Source organism: Strigops habroptila, chromosome 5, assembly GCF_004027225.2.
Source record: "Strigops habroptila isolate Jane chromosome 5, bStrHab1.2.pri, whole genome shotgun sequence".
In the NCBI taxonomy this organism is placed as follows: Eukaryota; Metazoa; Chordata; class Aves; order Psittaciformes; family Psittacidae; genus Strigops; species Strigops habroptila.
Window position 1 is genome coordinate 5,189,764 of NC_044281.2, and position 17,185 is coordinate 5,206,948.

General features: G+C 45.6%; 1 protein-coding gene and 1 long non-coding RNA gene across 2 annotated transcripts in view; one reads left to right on the forward strand and one right to left on the reverse strand.

Moving 5' to 3' along the window:
- TWIST2 (twist family bHLH transcription factor 2) overlaps positions 1-5,970 on the reverse strand; it is a 34,996-nt gene extending 29,026 nt beyond the window's left edge. The window contains exon 1 of the mRNA XM_030487185.1: positions 5,237-5,970. Within this exon, the coding sequence (XP_030343045.1) occupies positions 5,274-5,756 (483 nt within the window). The 5' untranslated portion in view covers positions 5,757-5,970 and the 3' untranslated portion in view covers positions 5,237-5,273. The remainder of the gene's footprint in view (positions 1-5,236) is intronic.
- The window catches only part of LOC115608414, a 52,856-nt gene that overhangs the window by 15,629 nt on the left and 20,042 nt on the right, over positions 1-17,185 (forward strand). The window lies entirely within an intron of this gene.

Below are 17,185 nucleotides of genomic sequence, written 5' to 3' on the forward strand. Positions count from 1 at the left end.
AGCCCTGATGGGACAGTTGCTGTGCCCTGGCATGGGCTGAGTGGACCGTCTGCCTTCATCCAGGTCTGGTGTGGAAGTGGTTAAAGAGATGGGTATGAGGGAAAAAGAGCTGCCTTACTTTGATTTATTGGCTGGCCGAGTTAATTTGTTGTTTGTGTATGATTAGTTGTTGTTGCTGAGTGGTCATCTACAACTACAAATCTAATTAAATGCTGGGGTGCCCAGAGTTTTGTTTTAATTTTTCCCTGGCAAATATTTCTACTGTTTTAATTCTGGAGAACTAATTATTAATTAGCATGAGGCTGCTTGTATGCAGCTGGAGGACTTCTTGGTTTTCCTCTCTTCCAAATTTGCCTTAGAAGCAAATCATAAGCGATGGTGTGTAGCACACTCCAAGTCACTTAGAGCAAGTCACTGAGATGACTGATGGGATCGTCAGCTAGCAAGGAACAGCAAGACTCCTCAGGGCCAGCGGAGGATCTGGATCAGAGGGTGTTTCATGGCACAGGACTATGTTTTTATCAACTTTTTTTTCCCCTTCCTAATCTGTGAGGTTTGGGAGGAGGGGAGAAACTACCCAAAATCGCGTGCTTTCCCCAACTGTCACCCGTAATTCCATGTCGAGCTCGCTCTGCGCTCCGGGTTGCGGTGGCGTTCCCTTACATGTTCGTGGCCTCATCAAACTATTCCTATGGCTCTACAGCGAGACATAAATTCTGGAGATTTCAAGCTTGGAGATTTCAAAGTCGTGTTGAACCACATGGAAATGATTCTCAGAGCTACAGCTATAAAAATAATTATATTGCTAGGGGGAAAGAGTGACAAGAAATGTCCCCAGAAGAGATTTCAGCAGTGGTTACAGGATCTGTCCTGGCTCTGTAAGAGGCTGCTGTGATCTCCAAGGCTCATTTATCACTGCTACATATAAGTCCATGAAATATGTCTCAGAAAGCACTGAAGGAAGGAATGTGAAGGGAGGTTGTAAAGGAGAAGCTTTGCACTCTACCCCTTCGTTTTTAGAGGATGCTTTGTATGCTTTTAAAATTAGATCTACTCTGCACAGATGACTGGTGTGAGGATGACTAATTTGGAGACAAATTAGGTGTACTTAGCTAAAATGTATGCCCTGATTGTTCCCTTAATGACCCTTCAACGCACATCTCTCCCGATAGCGCTTTTACCGCAGCCCTGCCTCTGCCAGATTAAGTAATAACGTGCTTTTGCCGCTCTTCCAAGCGGTCCTTCAGTTTTGATCGCACATTTTCTCTCCACCATATGTATCTCTAACTCTTTATGATCTGTAATTAGTTTCTATGCATCTATCCCATGGCAGATTTGTCTTTTGCATGTCTCCTTCTCGGGAGCATTTTCCTTACACCCTCTCTTTCAAAGGTCTCTGAGCCTGAGTGTTTTCTGGCTGACTGCAATGTATTTGGTGTCTGCTGTGGAACAGATTTATTCTTTCCCAAGAAAAGACACAAACGTAAACAGAAGATCCAAACCCGCATTTTTCCTGGGCTTTTAAATGCACTAAGATGAACACTTCCCCCCCCCGCTACAAGCCTATTAATGTAAATACCAAACTTTACAATCTTTCCTGTCAAGGAAACATATTTACATTTTTCTAAGGATGCGTATGAAAAAAATAGGGCTTTGGGGACAAAAAGGGCTTAGTTCCAGTGCCATAACACCCCTAGTTAACTGTACTGCTTTCATATACTATAGAATTAGGTTGTTCCCAGGGCCAGCAGAGATAACATCTGTTTGCTTCTTTAAGGACAAAATGAAATGAGATGATAGAGTTTTATACTGGAAACAGCCCTGGAAGGGCAATGGTAGTGGGCTGCGTATCAAATGTACACGTTGCATGAGGCTTCCACATCCCAAAAAAGATGGGAAAAGTGTTATTAGTGCCACTGCCAGCCCAAGGGAGGCAAAGGACTCATCCCAAGCTATATTGCAGAGAGTGGGAAGTGGGTTGCTGGCAGACTGGTTTTACTAGCACAGGGTTTAGGGCTATATTGTCTTTTAAGCTTTGCTCCTGGCATCACTGTTGGAGAGGATTTTTCCTACTAAATGGAATAACAGGCAATATTTTCTTTAAACTGTAAAAACCAAAAATCACGAGTATCTTGAGCATTTTGAAGGAGAAAGAGAAAAGTGGCTGCAAAGGGAAGGGGCACAGGTGCTGGTGATGTGGATGGGAAGATTTTGGGGAAGAAGGCTCAGCTTCAGTGTCTGTTGAAACACCCTACTGAACCTAACTGAAGTACAAAGCTGTGCTTGTTTGTCTTGAAACTACTGGAGTAAGTTGTCTGTAATTACATGGACCAGAACAGGAAAACCTCTCATGGCCAGAAGAACAAGCAGCAGTGACCTGCTGGTGTTTGCAGAGGCCAGGTGGCATTTCACCAGTTCCCAAGGCTCTGATTTTCTAATCAAAAAGCTGCTCTGATTTTTTTGCAGATGAAGGGTTATGACTGTTCCTCCAAGGAGAAAACCTTTCCTTCCTTATCTCTCCCCAAAACCCAGGGAAAAGGGAGGACGGCTGCGGCAATCCAGCCGGAGCAGCGGTCACCCAATCTTTGCAGTGCTCGTTACTCCCTAGGAAAGGCAGGAGCTGATCCCAAATTCAAATGGCTATTTCTTAAGGGATTTTATATATATATATATACACATATATATATATAATCAAGACTATACGGGCAGCTCCCATTATGCATAAAAACTCCTCTGGCCAGGACAGACCCATGTGTAAGTCCGTGTCACGCCACCCAGTTAAATTTGGCCATTTTAGAGGGTTTCTTGAGGATCTTATTGTATCTTTAGTTTTTTCTTTGCTGGCAGATGTAATTTTTGTTGCCATAAACGATAGAATTTGACACCGCACCACACCAGGCCGTTTGTCAACAATGTTTTCAACAGTTCAACCGCACGCGTGTGCATGCACACGCAGGCACAAGAAAGGAGAAGTGCAGGGGCTCGGGGAAAGGCAAGATTCCTCTTTAAGGCACTCAAACACAAAGCAAAGAGCCACCTCTATCCATAGGGCTTGAAGTCAGGTTATGGCAAAGAGGCCGTATACCAATTTACACCGGAGCAAAGTGAAAAACACGTCGGGATTTGACTCGACGTCATGGCTTTTCACGCCGTCCAAAATGTCGCTTGCAATTGCTTTTGGGTAGGGACAACCTGAGCATCAACACCTAAAATCTGCCTCATCGGAGTGGTCTAATAATAATTCAAATATCAGTGATTTTTAAATGTGGGTTAAAAAAGATGAAGCAGGTTTTGCTGCTATAAAGTCCTGTGTGATAGAGGAGAAAGGTTGCAGATTTGAGAACAGTTTTAAGCCCATCACTGGCTAATGGCAAGCACATCATTTGGGAAACAACAGAATAAATGCATTGTTCCGTCCCAGCACTTTACTATTCAGCCAATCTAAACTGCTGAAGAAATATGTGTTTGGGACATTTTACATCTGTTTTTGACAAGAAGCCTGGGTTTTAGCGTGTGTGTGTGGGGGGGTTGATCTATTTGCTGCAGCTTTTTTAGCCAGATTAGCATGGGAAAAGGCACCCTGTTTTATAAACGGAGAGATGATCCTTTTAAAGAGCAGCTCGACTTTGGCTTTTTGCGGTTGAAATGAGGGCACAGCATGCAAAAAATAGTAGCAACCAGTAATATCCATAAAACACACGACAGCAGCGTTACCTATTTAAACAAAACTAAACAAGAGGCAGCTTGTGCAATGGGCAGAGTAACCAATTTGTGAACAGCCTAACATTCGCGATCTTACTTCTTCCATAGAAGAGTGTGTGGACACCTTAATTACAGCACGAATGTACAAACCATCTAAGGATGTAAGTGAAACATTTACTTGGAAGTGGTTTCTAAAATGATTTTAAGTCTCTGTGTTGCACCATTAGTAAGTCCTGGTTGAAAACTTTCTGGCTAGTTTCAAACAAGGTGCTGCAGTTGCCCCACAGTTGGGTTTTAATTTAAACGGGCCGTTTATTGCTGCTAAAACAAAGATGGATTTGCGCCTTTAAAAAAGCCTGGCCAATGGGCTGGGATAAACTTTATTTTCACCTTTAAGCAGCCGATTCTCTGCGTGATGAAATTAATTCATTTTACATCACGCACGACGTTATGGGAGGGCGGCAAATTTCTCTCTTTGAGCTTGGTGAAATGGGTTCATGGACTCTGCTTTATGTACCAAGCCCCAGAGAGTGACCAGCCACATGCAAACTCTGGCTGACACAACCCAGAGCTGCTCTGCTTAATTGGCTTGAGATGAGGGTGTTATTAAAGGTCTTTTTCTTTTCCTTTCTTGCTGTTTATTCCTCCCTCCCCGAATATTACAAAGGCAACTTGAGAGAGAGTAGTTTTCTGCTAATGGAAAACTATGAGGAAGGGTTTAGTGATAAGAGTAAATAAGAAACTACATCTAACACCAGCCTTCGCTTTACCGGCACTTAGGGGAAGGGAAACTGAAGAAATAGGAAAATTTGGCCAAGTTTCTTCTATCTTTGTTTGCTTTTTACTGTGCGGGGGGGGGGGAAGGGGCACAGCCTGAGGTTGCAGCCGACATCTGCTGCTTGTTTCTTTTAAAAGGAACACAACCTGGGGTGAACTTGTCACTGAACCCCACTTGGGTCCTGCAGACCCCCCCCCGACCGGGAGACGATGTGGCCACCCCAGGACTGCTGCTTCAGCACTGGGGTTTTTTGGGCTGGGATGGCAGCTGTTTCAGATCCCCTTGTCAGCCTGTTGTACTGATCGCCTTTTCCTCTCTTAAAACCCTTCTCTGAAGCAGCGATTTCTGGCAAATCTCATGCAGCAACACTTCCCCCCCCATCCCTCATCAACCAGCTCTCTTTTGGCTCCCCCATCCCTGCAGAGTAGAATCATGCTGATTTTTATTCCTATTTTCTTTTTAAATGGGGCATATTTCATTTTTGCATGAATGGAAGTTCCTTTTAGATTGAATTCTTGCAGGCACAGGGGAACAGGAGGGGGCCAGGCACATCTGTGCTACCCATCTCACCTCCAGGTTGGTGGCCCCCATCCCGTCCCCCAGCAGCATCCCCACACCCTACCAAGCTGTGCCACTTCTCCTTGGGCAGGACCAAGTCCTGTAGTAAAGCTGGGCTGTGGAGGGAGGCACGGGCACCCCATCCCACAGCCAGATGAATGCAGAGCATCATTCAGGAAAAGAGAAATCGGTACCTACCCTTTCGGCAGCTGGGCTTGCCTGGCCCGGGCGGTGGCTAGTGGGAGGCCGACATGGACCACGCTCCTTCCATCCTCCATACGGAGAAGGCATAACTCAGCCTCTCGTGAGCCACATAACTACAGCTCGTCATCTTACTGTCCATCTCGTCGCTCTGTAGCACCTGGTAGAGGAAGTCTATATACCGTGCTGCCAGCTTGAGGGTCTGGATTTTACTCAGTTTGTCAGAGGGCAAAGTGGGGATGATTTTCCTCAAGGCGGCAAAAGCTTCATTGAGCGACTGAGTCCTCTGCCTCTCTCTGACATTGGCCAGGATCCTCTGGCTCTGCAGTTCCTCATAAGACTGGGAGCTGGGACTGGACTTTTTCCCCCTCTTCCCTGGGTTAGGGCTGCCATCTTCGCTGGACTTCTTACTGTATCTTCTCTTCCTGCCAAATCTCTTTGGCTGTCTTTCCAGCTCCTCTTCACTGGTCCCCAAGCTATCCACAGGGGAAACAGGAGAACTGGAGCTTTCTTCCATGCTTTCTGCAAGAAGGGGAGGGGAAGAGACTTTCCCCCCCTCCTTTATGTTATGTGAGTGTGTGTGCGTGTGTGTCTTAAATGTGCTTTAAATTCCTGAGACAGATCCTTTGGAAAAACAGGAGGGCTTTTTGGTTTTGCTTTTTTTTTTTTGCTGACCAAACGTTTTCCAGGTTGCTTGAAGGGTTCTTATTTCAAGGACCGGGGTTGTGCAAAAAAACTTGAGGTCTTGGAGAGAGAGGAAGTTATTCTAACTTTTTGGAAACTTTAGCTGAGCTCAGTTGCTAAATAGTTGTCAGAAGTGAGGGAGGTGCAGGGCTCCTTTCTCATTGGCCAGCCAGCTCAGTGGGAGGAAAGCTTTTTCCCCTGCTAAACTTTCACAGTTTTATGTTACACTTCACTTCAAATCTTGGGAATGCACCTCGAATAAAAGATAGCTGGCGACCACCCTCCCCCCTTCCCATAGATGTTGGATTTGGGATATCCCTTTGGGATAACTGCCCTGCCAAGGTGTGTTTTGGGGTGCTGAGCACTTACAGGCTGCCTCTCGGCCCATGAGTCCCGCTCCCAGCTCCATAGCTAGGCTGCCCTGGTACCTTGCCCAAATCAGAGTGCAGGGCTTATGAAGCCTCATCATGCCCAAGGGGATGCCCCATATTTTGACCCCTGGTGCTGGGGGGGGGGGTGTCGTGCAAAGCCCCTGCTGTCCCTTAAAGAGCTGCCCCTAGCAGCACCCTGCTCCTCAAACCCCCTGCACTGCAGAGATGGGGACCCACGGGGTGACCTCAGGGTGGCAGAAGTCCGCTGGGGCATGCTGAGCTGTGGGAAAGGTGGAGTTTTGAGCTCCCCTGCTTGTGGGGGAGCATGGGAAGACCCTCCTGAACTATAACCCCATGAAGCCCCAAATACAGGTCATTAGGAAAGCAGCTAATAGTTGGTAGAGAACCTGATGGAGAGTACACCATGGCTATGCAGCTGATTTTTCTCCCTGCTTTTTTTCACCTCCTGTCAAACACTTAACAGTACTTTTGGGGGAAGCAAGAGCAGAGGTAGGTAGGTAGGATGCCCTTTCCTCCAGAATATCCTGCTGTTAAAATCGTGGTATCCCAGCACATAAAACTCGTGGTAGCAGCTCCAGGCTTTCTGATGTATCAAACAGAAGACGGTGGATCTCTTTTTCCTCTCCATCACACCAGGGAAAATGTGGGAAAACGCTGCTTGCTTCTGTGGAGCTAAGGCAGAGCAAAATCAGTTTTGGACCTCTGATTTCAGTTAGAGCCCAAATTGCAGGAACAGATGCATTCCTGAGCAGCAAAGATCATGTTTTCAATAGGGAACAGGAAAATAAAGTAAAACAATAATAATAAAAATAAGGCAAAAGCAAACTCGTAAAATGTAGATGTTGTATCAGAAGAATTAGTTTGGAGCGGATTTCTTTGCAAAGTTTTCCAGTAGGTATCAACACTCATTAATGGAAAAAATAATGTCTGGTTTGATTGGAAAGTGTTCCTTGGTAGGAGAAGGAATTTTTGGCTTGCCTGGGGCTGACTCCACTCCTGGTAGGTAATGTTTATAGTGGAAAGACTTCCCCAGGCAGTCCCTGGGGAGAGCCTGTGTTTGCTTTCAAAAGGAAAGGTTTTCAGGTGCAGCACAGAAGTCGGAAAGCGAGGCAGTTCTGCAAATAGACTTTTAATCCAATTTAAGACCCCGGCGACTCAGAATGGGTGCCTCTCCCGCCCCAAAACCAGGCTTCCAGAAGGGCTTGAGCCTGGCAGCTGGGGCCGAGGGTTGGTGACTACTTTGCATCTGTGACCTGGAGGTCCATGAGTACAGGGGGCTGGGATGACATCTACCAGCCCTGTGGACCCAAAGCAGATGCTGTCCTTGGCTGAGTTAAGGTAGTTTATACTGGAGAAACCTGAGTAACAGCCCCTCGCCTGTCCTCTAAGTGAAATAAACTGCTGTCAATAGTGGTGCTGATGTGGAGCTGTGCCTCAGAGAGCTAAACACCCCTCATCAGGGGTATGTGATTTGTATTGGAGGTACTCAGAAGCCTCCTCTTAGTGTATGAGGTCATTTGCAAGTAGTAAAAGGAGCCATGACCAAAGACCAGAGGGGCAGCTCTGCTTTCTAGCTGCAAAGAGCGTGGTTTTCCCAGGAAACAGGTTCCTTCTGAATGGCACCGGCTCTTCCGTGTTTATGGTGGTAAGCTGCCCTGGATTTGCAGGGATGTGTGGAACAAGGGAAGGCAGTTGGGTCATGTGGATGAGCACCAGGAGTACGCTGCCAAAGGTGCTATCTGTGTCTGCAAAAGGCTGCTTGGGGAGGGAGCAGGGCTGTGTTTTGGGCTGTTTGAGAGTACCAGGAGCAAGGGGAGGAGACCTGAGCTTGCAAGAGAAGCAGAGCTGCTCATTGCTGCCTCTTGTCTCCCCTTGCCCTGCTGATATGCATGCTAATGCTTATTATGCCTCTTCCTTCTGCCCTGCCATGACCACCAAATGCAGGACTTGATTTCCCAGGGAGTGAGGTGTTTCCATGGGGTGGGACTCAGTCCTTCCAGCGGTTGGGGACAGAGGGTTTTTTGGAACAGAGTGTGTGGCTGTATCTCAGAACACCCAGTTCTCAGCTGGCATAGGCATTTTGCCTTTGTGATAACCACTGGGCCTATCCCATACAAGTGCAACCATGGGTGGGTGCAGCTCAGCATCACGCTGGAGCCATGGAGGATGCGGCCACTTGGTGCAGCCCTGGTCCAGCTGAGCTCTGGGTGCTCTTGGCCATGTCTCTCTGCGCTGCACGGTGCACAGCAGGAGCAGGCTCCCATGGCAGAGCCAGCCCCTCACTCCTCTGCACACCATAGTGATGTTAACTAAATGAATAGCCCCAGCCTCCTGCCTGGCTTCTGTGCGTGAGAGTGTTTGCACGACAAAGCGAGGCAGGATTTCTCCCTATGGGGACTGTTGCTGTATGTAACCTCTAAATGTGCAAAGCTTTTTAGTATTAGACAGGCTTCATTGGGGAAATTTATGATGAAACTTGGCTGTGTCATAATTATGAAGTCTGTAAGCCCAGCTCCAGCAAACATCAGCTCCAGAGCTGCTGTATATGTGTGTATTCTTTACAGCCACCGAGTCCCCTAGCAGTACTTAGTGCCAGAGCTGAGTACAGTGTTGACAATACTGCAAATATCTTCCCTTGGAGCAGACCAAAGGCATGGTCTACGTGTGCACAGACCCAAGCGAAATGTGATCTGGCTTTCCTGAAGGAAAAGGGAGTTTTGAGAGGTTTGTGGGGGAGGCAGGCAGTATGAAGGTACCGCTGGCAAAGGATGGGCTGGATGCATCCTTCCACAGCAGGGTGGGAAAGAGGTTATGAAATTAAAAACTGCAACATGAAAAATCATTCTGGTGAAAGATTTAATGCCCTGTTTAAATGTGACATCCACTATGATGCTGCTGCTGCTTTTCCACTGCCATTATCAGGCTCCTAAAATTTCTTGTTAGAAGGGAACAATGAACACAGACTCTGCTTTGGGGGTAGTGCTTATTCTCCGTACGGAGCCTGTGGTCCAGCTGTCCCCTGGCAGAGCTTGGCCAGAAAATCGCCCTTCAGCCCCTCTGCACTGTAGAGGAGAATGTTTGAATTTCTGCCTCCTGCCACCTCTTTCCTCTGCCCACAGGAGGAAGTGGGGAAAGGTTAAGAGCCCTGGCAGTAAAGGCGATAGCATTTCAACATGCTCAGGCTGCTCCTTCAGCTCTCTCTGTCAAGGGGAGTTGTCAGGGATGCATATCTTTGGAGCAAACTGAAGAAAGATACTGCTGACCTTACTGCTTTCCTCCTCCTATCTTCCTACTGCTATAGAGAAAAGCATCATTATTCAAACAACCCAATTCCAAACAGCACCCAGCATTGAATGGCCTCTAGTATAGCCAGGTTTAAGCTGATTATTTCATCTCTCCCTCCCTCACCTTCAGTGTGATTTAGGTGATAATTCCTTAGTGCTTTTGCAGCCACCACTGAATATCAACTTCCACATGCTGTCTTTGTGAAGGCAAAGTCATATTTTGCCTTGCAGTTCTGCTTTGAGGGCTTCGTTTCCTTACTCCTTGCTTTGTGCCGTGGCAGCAGCTAGGCGCAGCAGGCGGATGTTTCCCAAAGCATTCACCCTGCAGTGACAAGTTTATAATCAAAAGCAAAGGAGCAGTGAGCGAGCAGTGCAGATAAGAGGCAGGAGGTAAGGAGAGTGAGGCTTTAGGGATAAGACAGTTGGAGTGGAGCACAGTTTCAAAGTAATTGGATACGCTAACGTTGGAGTTCTGTGCAGGAATGTACATCTGTTTCTGAACTGTTACCAGCTGATGTGCCCGCTCTTCCTTTCTGCTTCCTCATTTATAAGCCCTCAGAGCAGCAGACATAAGTGAAGGAGAGGCTGACCCGGGGACAGCAAGTCCTATTGCTTGCTAATCCTACCAATAAATGCAGTCAAGGTCAAGGCATGCTTTTGATTTGCAAAGGCATTGCTGGAGCAGCTGGATATGCTGATGCCTGCCCTGTGTGGAGCAAGGTGGTGGCTCTCTCCTTGGTTTGATGGATCCACCTGGCTTCCTCAGCTTTGGGCTGGAGGAGGTTGAAAACAGGGACCTTTCTGGGAAAGACTTTACAGGTGAATGACAACAAAGAGAGAAGGGAATAACTTCCAGATTTTCCCTGTGGACATCTCTTTCTCCTGAGAAAGCCCCACAGGACCTTTGTTCACCTCCTTTATGAATTTGGCAGTTCCATCCACGCTTTGACCAAGCAAGGTGTGAATTGCAAGGCCGATCTTTCCAGAGCTTGCCTTATTTTCTGTGTATGTCAGGACAGTGTAATAATGATAAATGCAAATCATAACTTTCAAAAGAAATCCTAAGGTAAGTTAGATGGTTAAGATGCACTGTAATCCACAGCTTTTCCAACTGAGGCTGGGATTCTGCACAGCACTGGAATGTGCCTTGGAGAAGAGAGGTGCGTCTGAGTCCTAATAACTTCTGTAGGACATAGGCAGGTGTTCAAAATCACGTATATGCTAAATACAGACCTGAATTTCTGATCTGAACCCCCTCTGAAATAAAAAGAAAGATCTTCAGTGTCTTCAACAGGTTTTGCATCAGGGTCTCAAGCATTAAGCGGTTGGAGGACCAGTTACCATCTCCTGGTCATCCAAGCTCCGTTGTCAGTAAGACAGGGATAATTTAGACCAGACACAGTTCTGCCTCAGATGCTGAGTGCAGTGTTTCAGGTCTGACTGTTGATTGCTGTCAAGATTAGAAATCTGTGTAATTTCTCATGTCAATAGCATTGGAAAGATAGTGTGTGTCCTGCTGTAGGAAGAAACCAAAAGGCAATGGCATTGCAATTGTGGATTCTATTTTTAACCATAGAGCAAAGCAAAAAGAAGAACTGGCATTTGGGGGGAGTAAAAAGTAGTAGCTATCATGATTCCAAAAATAACATTTCTATTTTAGATCGTTTACTCAAGGCCACCACTAATTGCAGATCAGAGTGGAATATCTCCCTGGGAATCCATGGAGAAGAGAGATTTTTCTTTCCCCCCCTCTTTTTGGAAGGTGAAATATTAATTGTGGCTGCAGCAGTAGCAACTGTAGCTTAAAACCTGGGCTAGGAAAATGAAAATATTGTTTCATGAACTAGAAAATCAAAGCATGTGAAATATTTTGTTCTCCCTGCCTTTTCCTCCCCTATTTCTAGCCTCATTAGAAGGGGAAAGAAGGGCTTCCCACCAGCATTAAGGAGTATCCAAAACCAGCCTGGCTGTTGCAACAGCATTCAGGCACTGTGGGGAGGTGTCAGGCTTATATTCATCTTTTTGGACTGCAACACCCACTTCAAGGCAGATATATTCAAAACAACATCAATTTGGCTTCAGGTTTTGAGCATTGCTTTGACAGCTTCTCCATCTCTGGAAGATGGAGAACTGTTTCCAATGAGGCGCCAGGGCTTGCTCCTGGGATTCCAGGGTGAAAACTGTTCCTGTTGGACACAGGAGCTCATTGCCCTGAACCTTAGCTAAGTTTTAACTGTTGAGGGTACCTCTAGAGTTTAACCACCATAGCACCAATGGGCTGGGTGGGTTGCTGCTGAGCAACAGGTCATCGTTGGTTCAAGCATCATGGTTCCCAGTGGTGAAAGGTTCTGCCTTTCTCTTCTCTATGCTCTCTGTGGGCCTTTAGGCATTACTGATGTTCCCATAGCAGCAGGACAAAATACAGCATCCTAACACCCAGCCTGCATTGCTTTCTTTTTTGAAGAATATGGGACTAAACTGTAGCTCCAGGAGGACTGTGGCTCACACTCTTCGAAGGTTGATGGTGCTCTTTAATATCTTCAGTGGTTTAGTGTCTTAGCAGGAGGGTGGGACCTGGTGAAGATCCCTTGGATTTCAAGTGAGTGAGTTGGTTTAGGTCCTTTGTGTCTTGCCTTTATGTCTTTAAGTGGCCTAGAAGAGGGAAGGAGTATCACCTTGGAGAACCCCTGTGTGACTGGTAAACTTCTGGCCAAGGAGATGAAGAAAAACCTGACAGACTTAGTTATTTAGGGAAAAATGCTTTGTGAAATATGCCATCATTCCTAGGAAAATGTGATTTATTTTCGAAAACCAGGCATACTTACTGTGACTCCTTACCTGTGCCCAGGTACTTAGCTGCCTGCTGCCCCTGCTCCCTGCTTTGGATGTCCCTGATAGACCGTGGCAGCTGAGCAGGACGGGGCTTGCCACGTCTTGGGTTGCCTGGCCACCAATGAAGCGGACACACATAGCCAGTGCCTCCTTTTGATTTCTGCTGCAACTATGGGCTAGTACCTTCTGCCTAAATTACTTGGTTATCAGCTGGTTTGGTTTCACTTTGGTGTTTAATTCAATGCTGAAAGATTTAAATCCTTCTGTTTAATAAATAAATGATCACTGAATAGCTGAGAGAGGAAATTATTTTTCTTAGACTGAATAAATCTTTCTCTTTTTTTTGTCTGTACCAACACCTGTGTAACTCAGGCACCTGAATAAAATCTGAGGAGAAAATACAGCTTTGTTAAAGGCTCAACCGGACCAAGTTCCACTTTTGGGACCTTCCACAAATCCAGGGAAACCAGGCTTGACGTTCCTAGTGAGATCTGGGGAGGAAAAGCAAGAAAGGTCCATCATCTCTTTCAAAATAATGAGGTAAAAAAGCTCCAAGTACTCAGAATTTAAGGTTGGATGAATTTAAATGAAGCAATAATAAAAATTTGTAGATTAGTATCATTTGGTTTGGATTTTTGTTCCAAAAATATTAAGTTAACTTGGCTTTTTCCTCAGAAGTAACAACCTTTACCTGTGTAGACTATATTATCTGTTCAGACATCATGAACAATAGCACAAGTCATCTTGATGCAGATCTGGTTATAAACAGAATACTGTACAGACACTAAAGCTGGCATAAAGGAACATGTGTGTAGTAGCTGAGGAACTGGAAATGAATTTATCAGGGAAACAGCTGCACCCCTCAAAGGCACAGGAAGAGCATTCCAACAAAGCCTCTCTGGATTTTGCATATGCAGTGTCAAGGAAGATGTATGTTTGGGTCAGGCAGCAGGTATTTTAACCTCCTAAGCCTGCTGTATCCAGGAGTCAGGGTATCCTTCCCTACTTCCATTGATGCCTTGCTCCATTGTACCCCCAGTGTTCTTCACAGGGCAAGGATAACTTGCTCAGTATTACCCTGAGCCTTGCTGTGTTTGGATTTGATGGTGGGAAACAGTGCTCTGGGAGCATTGTAAGAAGCTGGGGCTAATTTTTCTGGCCCAGCTGCCTGCATCTTACATTCAGCATCACAGATGAGAAGTGGGCTTGAGAAATGTTCCTTCTGGTGAAGCTATAAGGTGTGTTACAGGGGTGGATGCACCACTGTCCTCTTCGTAGTGGGGCACGTTTTGGTCTCTGTGCGAACGGACAAAGTCTTATTGGTGAAGTTCAAGCACAGAAGTCATTGCATTGAAATTAAGGGGGTGATGCATGTGCTCAAACCTTCTCCAGGAGCACTCCAGTTCAGAAGGTGACATGGGCTGTAGCCTAAGGATATTGTCTGGCTTCTATGTTATCCAGTCCTTGAATTAAAACAATTACACTGCATAGTAGCTCTCTTTGCCATGAAGATGAGCATCACAAACTGTAATGGATTACAAAGTATTGCCTTTATTTTAGCTCAAGTTGTCTTTAAACTTGCATTTAATTGTTGAAGGAGGAGAGCTATAAAAAAGCATACCTGTCCTCAGCCTGAACCTCTCCCAGATTTTTCATTATCAGTTGAGCTTTGAGATTTACTTTTTTTTTCTGGCATCAATACTACTGTGATGTTTCATTTCCTTCTCTTTTGGGCTTTTGGCAAAGACAAAGTTTACTGTCAGTTCCACTATATGCTCGATCAGGTGACTTGGAGTCTGATCCACAACTTGCGAAGTCAGCAGAAAACTTTATGTTGCTCTCCGCAGGCTTTGCAACGACCTTTAATAATTCTGCCCTCCCGAGGGGGCTGAAGTACAGATCCAGTAGGCATTTGTCGTGGCTCAGTCTCCTGAAGGGCCAATAATTTCTTGCAAGTTTTCTGTAGGCCTTTGATCCATCACTGTTGCTTGATTGTGCTTTGAAGACTTAATAGCGCCCCATATCCCACACTTATTAAATTCAAATTCTCCAGTTGCATTTCCCTGGAAGATACATAAAAATAACACATGGAGGAAATAGAGCTGGAAGATCCTCTGTATAAGCTGGCTTACGTTTTGTATGTGGGGAAGACACTGAAACCATTGCTTTTGCACTCGTGACAGAACCATCTGTAGGATTTTGCTATAGTGGAGTATATCTGAAAAAGCAATAATAGGTCGGGGAGCTGTGTGCTGGCTTCAAAGGCTTAATTTTCAGTATGCCACTAGGCAACCTTTCATTTAGAAAGAATTAGCATTGAAGGCACCTAGCTGTAGAAGTTGCCATGGGCTCTGACAATAAGTGTGTCTGGTGGGATTCTAGCGCAGCTTGTCTGTAGTTTTACAGTCATTGGGAGGTAGTTATTTTGGGGTAAGGGTAAGGAGGCCATTGAAGGCTCCCAGGATTGCTCAGCTGATTGAAAGGGAAGGGTTTGATAAGTAATTTTCTTAAAGATGGTAGAGAATAGAGTGGGAGATGCAATCCATTTCAAATGCAATCTCGCATCCAAGAGGGAGGACAGATGATCCATTAACTGCTGAAAGGATTTGGGGGGGATTAAAAAGAATCACCAACTCAAATGCAAGGATCCCCAGTTTAAGGTCTCTCTAGAATCCTGCTCAAGTAAAAGAACTTAAGAGTGAAATCCTGGGGACAGGTAAAATCCACAATGAAACTGGGGAAATACTTCCAGTCACTTTATTTTCTGGGGCCTCAGCAGGAAGGACATTTCTGATAAATTCCAGTTAAGTGATCTAATTTCCATGTGAAGTCCCTTGCAAGCACCAGTCTACTCATGTGCACGTGAAGGACCATTTACTCAGACCTCACCTCCATAAAACCATGTTCTCCACTGGAGAGCTCTTTTCTCTGCCTAATCAGGGAACAGAGGAGAACAGTCAGGAATTTGGTTGCACTAAAAATGGGTGATGAGCAGCCTTGGACAGGGTGATGGAAACACTTCCATTGACTCTGATTTGCCCTGGGTCAGCCTCACCTTGGGAACTGGGGGATTTGGGTGGTTAATAAAGAGCCATAAGCTTTCTAAACTGCACATAAGCGCAAATAGCCCTTTCTGAACCTTTGGCGGGGCTGGTGGGACACATACCTTCTAGCTTACGAGGCAAAGCCTAAATTAAAAGCTAGAAACGTCAGCGTCTCACGGCATGTTGTGCAACCAGGGCTCAGTGATATTTTGTAACTGAAGTTGCTCCCTGGTTTGTCTTTTTGGTTGTGTTTGGGTTTATTTTCCAGTGAGATCTGATTTTTGATGGAAGCACATGCTGAAAAACAGATTCAGAAAGCAAATGAAACAAAGCAATAGTTGCTTGAAAACAAACTACTTGTTTTCAAGGAAGTTGTGGACTTCCTTGAAAGGAAGTGTTCACAAGCATGAAAAGTTTTCTTTGGGGGGAAGCAGACGGCTATGTGCAGCAGTGCTTGCTGCAAGTATTACAAAAGATGAATCTTCAATCTGACCTCTCATATACAACAATTTTGAAAGCCCCAGAGTGTGACTGTTCTTTTAATATAGTTGTCTTAGTACAAAAATACTTCAGTGGACAAGGGTGGGAGGAGGTTTTAACCCAAAATCTCTGCAAGATTGGTGTTGTACTGGCAAAGGTACATAGAAACATAGAAGCAATTGAAGTGACGCATGGGACCCTGGAGGAAATGGCTTTTATGTGCTTTCTTGTGATGATTTGAGCCTGCTAACAACAGAATGGGCGTTTGCAGTGGCACTTTGGGGTCAATCAACAAGTCACATGTGCTCAGTCTGTCAATGATGAAGAGTCACTGTCTTCATTTCAGCTGGGATAGAGTTAAACCCCGATGTTCCCAGACCCTTCCTCCCTGCCCTCATCCCCAGGTGTCAGTTCATGCAGGAACTTTCCAGCCTGGGCACCTCTCTTGCATTGGCATCTTCGTTCTGCTGTGTGGCAGGAGACCATGAACATAGAGGAATGAGATGGGATATCTTTTTTTCCTCCCAGCATTGTATCTCTGGCTACTGCCCAGGTTTAATGGGAAGGAGGCAGGAGTGGGCAGGCGGCATCGCTCCCCATATGCAATCGGGTGAATGCAGCAGGAGTAAAATGAGGCTGGTGCAAAGTGATTTAGATATTTGCAAGCAAACATCTGTCAGGCACTCAGTGCAGATGAATAACTAAATCAGACCGGAGCAGACATATGATGAAATCCTTCCATGTGGAGGGAAGGGGGAGGGGGACAGCAATTCAACGTGTACTAATATTTTCATTATAATGCAAGGCGTATCAGTAACACGCACACGCGAAGCTATGGAAATGTGGGGTGTGTTGTTGTGCCATATGTTTTAAATATCATGAAGTAGGCCAGTTTTGCTGTATATATGATATTCTGGCTCTTGTCGCTAGGACTGGACCAACCGGGTTCATATGGAATACGAATTGGCCTCGAACTCGGTCTAATCACTGACCCAAAGAGAGTTTTGCAAAATGCATTTTGAACCTGAGTAACGATAGGCTAAATCTTGTGCTGTGGGAGGAGGATGACTGGTCGTACACTTGACCTAGATACAAATCTCTGGGGTTAAAAATAAAGAGGCTGTTGGATAGCGGGGACCGAAACATGTCACTGATAAGATTTGTGTTCTTTAATGCTTTTTTTGCTGGAAAACGCATCTCGGGCGAAAATAGGCATCATCCTTTTTAGAG